The sequence below is a fragment of the Poromitra crassiceps genome (assembly GCF_964638095.1).
Source record: "Poromitra crassiceps genome assembly, chromosome: 10".
Classification (NCBI taxonomy): domain Eukaryota; kingdom Metazoa; phylum Chordata; class Actinopteri; order Beryciformes; family Melamphaidae; genus Poromitra; species Poromitra crassiceps.
Genome location: NC_139631.1, coordinates 19,880,203 through 19,890,139, shown reverse-complemented (window position 1 = coordinate 19,890,139; position 9,937 = coordinate 19,880,203). Strand labels below are relative to the sequence as shown.

Sequence of the window (9,937 nt, the reverse complement as noted above, 5' to 3'; positions counted from 1 at the left end):
CTTTTCTTGGTCAGCAATGCATAAATTCATTCAATATGTTCCCCAAGCCATTTTTAGCAAAATAATCTATGAAAGTGCGTTAGGTTATATAAAGAAGCAGTAACTTTAATGGGACACTGAGAAAGCCCCTTGGATATACAAATCAACAGGGGTGAAAACAAGTCAGACAAAAAGACATGGACAAAATGCTTGTGGTGTTTGATTTGATTGTTAGTTATCATTAAATGGTGATAACTTGGATAGCTAAAAATCAAATTGAGATAAAATAAAATGCGATTTTAAAATAATTTGTCAGCTGGATGTTATACAGATGTTTTAAATAGAAATCATGAAATTATAGCAAAAGATTCTGATCACAAAACTAATTCACTTGGAATAGCTAAAACTCTTCATCAAATAAACCGCATGACATCTATTACTCACACAGGCACTTTTCAGATGTGTTCATGTTCTGATTGCGAAAGTGAGATGAGCGAAAGAAACGGAGAGGGGGATTTGGTGAGCATCTTTTTCTCCAGATAGTTGTGCTCTCACTCTTCTTGCTGCTCTTCATTTTGCTTCTTGGGCAACTGGAAAATGAAAAAACAACATGGACAAAGCATTTCAGACTCCAAAGGTATCACTTTTAAGTGGGGCACATCACCATGGTAACTCAGGCTGCACACCAAGCAGGCAGGTTATGTTCAGGCTATCAGATCTAACCATAGAAAAAGCCTGCCTCCTCACCAATCAACTGTCTGAACAAATGGCATTAGCATTCTTGGAGGATCCTGTGGAGTTGCAACAATTCTATTTATAAAGAGAGATATGAACACGTCAAAGAAATGAGAGAAAAAAGTGAAGGGGGATACTAATGGATTAACAGATGTTAAGAAGGGCTGTTTACAGGACAACAGTGTTTACAATGCACCAGAAACACTTTGCTTTCCCATGATTTATTATATCGGGGCTATAATAAATGTTTGTACTGTTTCCAGGCCATTTATTTACTCTGGCTATAAAGGAGGGCTTCTTCGGCTGCGTCATTTCAGGTTCAACTGCTCCACAGCGCCAGATGTATCGGTTCGGTGCTCAGTGGTGCGAGGGTGTAGTGCAGTTTACAATTTAGACCATCGGCTGCGCTTCCTTGAATATTGTGGATATAACACTCGATCCAGTTGCTGTAGCCCTTTTTTTTAAATCCTGTACACATTCATCTGCCCATTTATCGATGTGATCAAACGAAATTGGTGTGACAGAACTCAAACTTTTGGTCTACTGCTCCCATGTCCAGACAGGGGTTTTGGATGAGAGTCTCGTTGCGTTCCCAACCAGCATCATCCCTAGATGGCCGCGCTGTGAATAAGGTCTATTGCAGACCGAAGCCGCAAAAATCTCAGAGCAGCATCAAAGTGAGCCAGAATAACATTGAAACTTCTGGTTAAAACCTTCACAATAATGGCAATTAAATAAACTACCGTAAATTCCGCACCTTTTTTCCCGTTTTTTGGCCTTTTTTGGCCCCTGCGGCTTATATAACGGTGCGGCTTATCTATGCATTTAAAAAAAAAAAAAAAAAAAAATCTCTCTTTTTTAGCACTCTTTCTAACTATAAAGCCACTTCTGTTTTAATTTCCTCTCTTGCCCTCTTTTCACCACACTGTATGACACTGTATGACACTGTGTGCACTGTAAATAACAACACAGGTGGTGTTGTGTTATGTTGTTTTGTTGAAATGTTAATAAATGGGAGCATTACATATGGTAATTAAACATTAAAACACACAAAAAAAAAAAAAAAAATACCATTAAAACACCCGCGGCTTATAGTCCGGTGCGGCTTATATAAGAAAAAAATAGTCAACTTTGAAGGTGCGGCTTATACACCGGTGCGCCTTATAGTCCGGAATTTACGGTAATAGCCTTATTGATGCATGTTGCAACGGTTTGTGTGTGTGATCCGAAATACACAGAAGACATATAGAACACAGACAACTAAAAGTAAATTTTAACACGTAGTGAGTCGACGGGCTGGATTTTTATTTACCCAGTTATAATTACGGCTTTTATTTTGATAAAAACGCTTAGCTTCCTCTATTCTGTCTATTTCTAACGGGCTTGATTTAGCTTTGTAGGATTACACTTTTAATTAATTTTCCACGTAATAGAGTGACACAGAAGTCACAAATGGTAATAAATTGCTCCAGATTGGATTACCGAATAAAAACCCAGTAAAGCAACATAAAAAAGACCTGTTTTCTTTGCAGCACAATTGGGACTTCACTTGAAGAAATGCACCGCGGTGAGTTGTCTTCAATTATTCAATGCAGGAGACAGTGATTAATAGGCTATGTGCAACGTTAGTAGCGGACACTTAACACATGTGCCCACATAATGTGTTTTTAGCAAATCGTTATCACGTTTGTTGAATGTCAATGCGACTCATTGTGCCTGTGCCATAAAGCTGTATAGTATTGGGCTAGTTCAATGCTCCTATTTCCTACCATTGTCTTCCATGGCGAAGGGGGGCTGTGTCATCACCTGAATTGCGTTTCTCCACTTTACACGGCAACAGTAAGGGGCGACGTTTTCAAGAATTCCACTCTGGGACCGGTTTTCACTTTTTTGTGTTTTCATGCTCCAAAAACGCCGTTCCCATGTAAAAGGAAGGCACTAACGCTAAAAAATTTTGCCGTTTTATGCAGGGAGCATTGCCGTGTAAACAGGGCCTAAGTGTGCTGAACTTTTTTCATGGGATTCCATTGTTTGGTTTTGTGAAGCCAGCTATCACAAAGATGTCCTAAACTGGGATGAACTTGATCCATGAGAGAGGCCCCTGGCCTGCATTATATCGTCACCCTCTTAAAATAATGGCCTACGTCACTTTTTGAGGAAAATTATATTTTTGCCTAAATCTTCATGAGGCTGGCCACCTCTGGTAAAATGGCCTAAGTCCTTAATTGAAAAGATCATGTTGTTCCTATACCTGGTAGTGCAATGGCCTATGTCAAGCGTGTGACTTAGGCCGTTTTATTTTTGCCTAAGTCAAGACAATGTGATTTAGGCAAAAATAAAACGGCCTAAGTCACATGCTTGACATAAAATGCAACTGTAAGTCAGGCCTAAGTCAGTTTTTTTTGCCTAAGTCACAATGGCATGTTCATAAATTGGCTTAGTCATCTAATCAGTCATCTAATCGTTTTATGTTACATAATTGACAGTGTTATTTGTATGTCAATAGCCATGTATTGTCATAACATTTTTTTGTGGAATGATTAATAAATATCATACAGTATATTCTGTATTTGGTTCAGTTTTTTATGTTTTCTGAAAAACTTCTGAAAAGGTGACTTAGGCCATTATTTTAAGAGGGTGACGATATAGTATACAGATACACATAGAGGCAGTGAGAGGAAAATGCATACCGGTAAGCATCAACCCCCACCTGCAAAGCCAAACTTAATATTTTGAAAATCTTGACTGAACAATTATTATTGTAGATTAGTTTTCTTGGTCTACCGTGATGTTAGCTATGTTAACCATCTTCATTCTTAGTTGTAAAATGGCCAGACATTTCTAACTTTGTAATATTAAGGAACATAAAAATACCCCGGCCACAGTGTTTGTGACCCTGTACCATGGGCCACATATATTGATACCTTCACACTTCTCCTATTTCAGCGTCAGAACAAGACGATGGACTCAGAAATGCTGGGTTTGTGGGAACTTAATAACATCAATCCTTGAGAGAGACATGCTTTCATCATTCTGTCCATTAGGAAAACATTTGGATTTGATTTAGAGAGAACCCTTAGGAGTACCTTCATCACTGGATTCCTTGTGTTCTTTCGCCCTTCCTTGTTATCTGGAGGATGTAGTCTAGCAGACAAACACAATACAAAGTTATGATGACATATTAACATTACATCCTACTAGAAAGTCCTTATGAATGAATTAATTAATGAGTTTTAGTAGTGCCAAACAGGCAGCATAGGTCATTTCATTGCTCTTACCCCTTTGGAGGAGCAAAACTACCCTTTTCAGTGTCACTGAAAGATGGGTGAGCCGCTTCTGCTTCCCTGCCAAGCGGAGGTCTGTTTTTCACAAACACATCACAGTTGGGCATCTTCCTCTGAGGTGGCAGTCCACTGTGGCCTCGCTGCCACTCGTTTTGCCATGGGGGTCTCTCTCTGTCAAAGCCAAAGCGGTCATCCAAGGGCTCTGCTACATGTAAGAAATAGCGCACACAACATTAAAACGTGTCCAGACAAAAGATGTCATGACGTCGGAACCACATTTTCAAAAGTGTGTGTAACATGATAACTGCTTAGTATTACCCTGGTGTTTTATTCTTCTCTGGAAATCTGGCGAAGTCCGACCAAGGGGGTCTCTTGCAGGGGTCAAGGGGTTTTTAATAGATGCTTTTGCTATATTATTCACGGGATAGATGGCACGGGGTCGCATGTCGCATTTATCCTGGGAGGCAATCAAAAAATATATACAGTATGAAGTTTGTTTGAGAGATTGATGTCCCATGATATGGAAGTATTTGCAACTTTAAAACATATTTTCAATTGCTATTAGTGCCCTCAGTTTATATAATCATATAAAGTAACTTGACCATAAGTTGAACAGGTTATTGTTTACTATACAGCTGCCTGAATTAACAAGGAGCATACCTGATGGTGGAAGACGACAGACTCCTCTAGCGCCACGCCACAGAACTCACATGGAATGACCAGATCGCCCTCTAGTGGACTGGCTGGTGGACTGTATGAGGGTGGGGAGATGGACTGAGGGAAAGTAGGGATGTTGGCAGTAAGGCTGTCAGGTATGCTGTGCATCAGGCTCCTAGCACTCCTGCTCATCCTGTCCTCATTAGGTGGAGAGGATGGTTGCTTACTGAAAGAGGCAAAGGCTGAGGCTGGACTGCAACCAGTCTGAAACAAATAAAACAAAACATATAAAAGGTTTAAAATGCTATGTAAAACCTGATCAGATAGATCATCATGTCCTCATTACAAGATGAGGGTTGCTTGTTGAGGCTGTAAGTGAACTGTGACTATTCTGAAACAATGAAAAAGAAAGGTATGCAAAGGTTTGCATGCCACGTAAAACCTGACTGGATCTGTGCATTTATACACTGATTACATTTGCACATTTGTGAGTATGTAGTCATTGCTAAACTAAAGTATGGAGCAGCTTCCAATAACTTCAAAGTGCCTGAGAGAATTAAACTTGCAGTGTGTGGACAGGTTTCAGAATGCGGCTATACAGGAACTCCAGAGGAAAAACAACATGCACAGTAATGAAATAATGGCGAGGCGAGGGCAAGTGTTGCGAAGATAGCGCTACAGTATCTTAAGCTGAAAACTGATCAACAAATGGTAATGGAATGTTGAATCATGTCAACCTCTACGAAAACTTGTGCTGCAAGTTAAATGGTAATGTTTATAAAGTATGGAATTCCTATTTAAATGTGCTTCTGCTTCAATATGTACCACCAGCTGAAAATGTAACAAGATGTACAGTACATTATAATGCTCTACCCGTTTCCTCACCCTTTTTTTTTTACCTGGTTTGCATGTGTTATATCTGGTTTGTATGCCAGTTTGAAAGAAATCCAATAAAAAAGTAAATTGCAAAAACCAACTAGACGCTGGATAGATAATAAACTAAATTAGTTGGATGCTCTTGTTCATGGCTTGCTTGGTTTGAACATGAAATACTTTCTCCAACAAGCAACTTGATTTGCAGGCCAGGGTTACTGGGTTTCTTTTCCAATTCGTTGTGCAGACCCACACAAAGTTAAGTTAAGTTAAGTTATCCTTTATTTATCCCCTTGGGGAAATTCATCCTCTGCATTTGACCCATCCTCTACTAGGAACCTTCCTAGAACTAGGAGCAGTGGGCAGCCACTGTGCAGCGCCCGGGGACCAACTCCAGTTCTTTTGCCAGTACCTTGGTCAGGGGCACTGACAGGAGTATTGACCCTAACATACATGTCTTTCTTGATGGTGGGTTTCCATCCACCTGTTTTATGTGCATTTTTGAATTGCAAATTAAAAACCTGAGTGGAAACTTCACTTTACTTGCAAAATTCAAAATAACAATAAATAAAAATTGCAAAAAAAAGCGAGAGCTGAGGTTGGGGCCACACCCCCTTCCTCCTCACCTCAAGCCTGTCTCCCCCAAAACTCGGAAAATCTCTTCGCAAACAGAGGTGCACACACACACGGTCACTTATAGAAGTGGCTGCACCGCTTAAAAAATGTGATTAGTGGATAATTGAAAAGTCACATATCAAACCTACCTGATGCAAAATGAGGTCCTCTTCAGGAAACAGCTCTTCACAAAACTCACAGGGAAGCATGGCATCTATGGGAAAAAAAAAAAAAAAAAAGATAATTATTTCAGAATAAGAGCACAAAAATCTTTAATTGTCAAAGCCTTCTAATCAACATTATCTTGCCTGTTTGATCATGGTCCAGGAGTGTACTCAAACTTGCGCCCGGTGCGAGATGTTGGATGTTGTTGTTGGGGGGAGAGAGTGGAGAGATGAGAGAGGTGTTGGAGGTCCTCCCCGGTTTGTGGTCCCAGACATCAGACCACAGTGGCGCCTCTACGCCTTGCTCCCCTGCCTCCCCATCACTCTGCAGGCTGAGAGCCAACAGGTAGTCCAGGTTAGAATAGTCCTCATCCAGTGATGGGTCCACATGCGGCCAAGCACTGTTGTTGTTGTTGCTGCTGCTCAGAATGTCACCCTGTTCCAGCACTATAGGAAAGGTACAATACAATTTAAAGGACAGACATATATAATTTGTACACTACTTCTATTTGGCACTACTTTTCCAGAAGAAAATTAAAAATAGTCCTTGATAAACTCACAGTGGCTAAACGTTGTGTTCCTAGGGCCAGTGTTCTTCCTGTCTCCTAGGCCTTGAGGTCCCCAGGTGCTGTTATAAACTCTGGTATCAAGCGTGCGGGGAAAGGCTCTGCGCTCCGCTGCACTAATATTGTTATTCTTGGGGCCCCCTTGTTGGTCACTCAGAAGGTTTCGGATGGAGTGGGTTTCAAACCATGCCCCTGGAGACTGTGGTTCGGCTGGACTGTGACTTGTCCGGCTGTTGTTCCTCTCTTGGGGCGGTGTAAGGCTTCCACACAAGACTGGGTGTACAGCTTGTTCCCTAAACATGACATTGCACTTGCAGAGTGGGCAGGGCTCGGTGCGCGTCCCACAATAATCCTCATGCTCTTTGGACTGACTGAAAGCAAGCTCCAGGTCACAGTACTGGCAAGGGACCAGCCGCTGAGTACATTCAGAGCTCTGCAAGAGAAGACAATCATGAAGAAGCACAGTTGGTGGTTTGAATCAAGAGCGTTAGCTGTGTGACAAATTAAGAATGGGGAATTAAACAAGTTCATTACAAATACCTGGTGAACATCAATATGATTCTTCTCAATCTTCAAGCCACACTTGCATTTAATCTGAAATGAAAGTGAAAATGCTTTGAGGCCTAAATCTTCCTGCTGCGGTCCTTAAAGCCTCTGTGCTACAAATTGCTTAAAAGTATAATCCAGACCAACAGAAAATCATTGTGCAGTTGTGCACATAAACAATTCTCTGCCAAAGCCAGAAAACTAAGACTTGAACCTGAATCTGCTCCATAAAGAACAAATGATAGACATTTTGAGGTGGCTAGTAGCAATGTTATAGGCGAAAGAGAAGAAAATACCCATAGGTCACAGGTTCAAGTCACCGTTTCCTGGAGTAGTTGATGTTTACAAATATTCAATTCAATTCCAGACATCATCTACAACTTGCTAATGTTTTTCAGTCTTTACTTGCGTATGCTCCTGCTCCTTGTGTTTCTGCAGGTCCGATCGGGGCATTGGTTCCTGGCACACCTCACACAGCGCGATGTTTCTTCGGCAGTGGATCTCATGAGTGGTGAAATTGGCCTCTGGAATGTCATGTTTGCTAGAGAGGACCACTTTGTCAACTTGACTGATCACTGGTGGCTTAACAATATATGTAGAACACCTACGACATACTTCACAAACTACCTTTAGAGACACGTCTTAAAAATATCATGTGCTTTCCAAAAGGATATCATAGAAATAAAATGTCATGACATACACTTCAAGAGCCACTTGACAACGATATAGACTTGACAGCTCAACAAAAGAGCTGTTAATTTGCAGGGCACAAAGCATCACATATCAATAGCAGAATTGTCGTCTTGATTATTTCAATTATATATTGTTATATTTATCTAGTTGTTGCACATTGGTGGCTTATACTCGAGTGACCATCACGGATGACATCGAGTGCTCGAGTGACATCACTGATGTCATAGACATTGTGACATCATCAGTGACATCATTACTGACCAAAATCTCACGATCAGATGTGGGACCAAAAACGTGACCAAAATCTTGAATGAAATTGCAGACAGAGATTGGCAATTTTATGCATGATGATTGTAATGACCCTTATTTAATACATAAATTATATAGTAAATTATGTTAATTAATTTCTCCCATTGCATTTGTTCATTGCAAAATATAATGGTAGACATTTTGGGCCTCATGGATCGTGTAGCCTTGTGGATTCAAATATAGCTATATAGAGACTTATATAGCTATATATAGTGTCTAGTTATTGAAATAAATTTTTATACATGATGCTTTAATTTCTAAAGTAGGCTGTTTAATACATTAGATTATGTCATTTAGCAAACGTTTTTATTCCAAAGCCACTTACATTTTGTCAACAGCAGACCTCAATATCTATTGAGCTGTGCAGACAAGCAGATGTGTTCAATGGAAATCAGTCCAAATGCGCTGCAATTTGGGAAGTTCCTCCCATTTTTGCACAGTAGGCCTATTTGTTTAGAAAATTATATATTTATTTTGTGAGTCCTGTAAATTAGACAGCAGCCTCTCTGCAGCAGGATGTATTGCATAGGCGACACTACAGCTTCCCCAGATGAGTTAATTCTTACCAATTGCCACATAACTGTGTGTTTTCATCTGCCATGGCTTCACCAAAGCCTAGGAACAAAGAATTAATTTAATAAATTAGCAAACATTCCAGGATAGGTTTTATGCCACAGGAAGTGCAGGAAATGGACAACAGACAGGTTTTGTTTGGTAAGCTTTTCTACTGTACCTGAACCTGACACGTTGACAGATAATCAGAGATCGTTTCTGACCAAGCAATTTCTGGATTAGCGTTACGTTAGGTTAACTAACAGTTGGTCCCTGACTTTCATTAGCGTCAAGTTAAATTGGCAGCGTTATGCTAACAGTTGACGTTGGTAAATTTTATGTAAACGTTAATGTAACAAGTTGCCGCATAGTAACACTAACGTTACGTTAGCTTACTGAGTACGTTAACGCTAGTCTGTTTGCTCACCCTCGTTTTCCAAGTAACGTTAGTCGACAACGTTGGCAGCAAGAAGGATTTGACTCGACCTTAGGCTTAATCACCAAGCAGCTTCAACATGGACCAGCTGAAGCAGCATTTTTATCCGTGTTACTCATACCACCTAGAAACAAAACAAAAGTTGGATGGCGTTAGCAGTAGCTAGCTAACGTTAGTCTTCCTGTTGGCAAACGCCTGGCAACGTTAGCTAACTTTATGCTCATAACGAACTAACGTTATCGAGCAAAGACGCTAACGTAACCTTGGGGTCCACCGTCCCCCGGTACAGGCAACGGGACAGCTGTCGTGAGATCAACGTAAATTATTAACTCGTAGCTTATCGATTTGTATCCTAGTCGAAAGTCGTAGACGCCAGCTACCAAACGTTAGCTGAAAAGTAGAAGTTACTTCCTCCTCGCAGCCTGTCGAGGCTCGAATTTGATAGGTTGAATAAAAAAACACTTCCGGTGTGCTCGTGAAAATGGTTCGGGAGAACCAGTCCAGAACCAGACCAATTACATGAAATTC

The 9,937-nt window shown here is 40.6% G+C and overlaps 1 protein-coding gene across 1 annotated transcript; it reads right to left on the bottom strand.

The window, feature by feature from the left end:
- Positions 1-6: 6 nt before the first annotated feature.
- Positions 7-9,811, bottom strand: trafd1 (TRAF-type zinc finger domain containing 1). The gene is made up of 12 exons (XM_083644405.1): positions 9,401-9,811; positions 8,988-9,036; positions 7,825-7,960; positions 7,414-7,467; positions 6,868-7,306; positions 6,452-6,754; positions 6,293-6,357; positions 4,659-4,919; positions 4,317-4,455; positions 3,993-4,203; positions 3,801-3,858; positions 7-569 (listed from the first exon to the last, which is right to left on the bottom strand). The coding sequence occupies exons 2-12, from the start codon at positions 9,020-9,022 to the stop codon at positions 531-533; spliced, it is 1,740 nt and encodes a 579-aa protein (XP_083500531.1). The 5' UTR covers positions 9,023-9,036; positions 9,401-9,811; the 3' UTR covers positions 7-530.
- Positions 9,812-9,937: the final 126 nt, after the last annotated feature.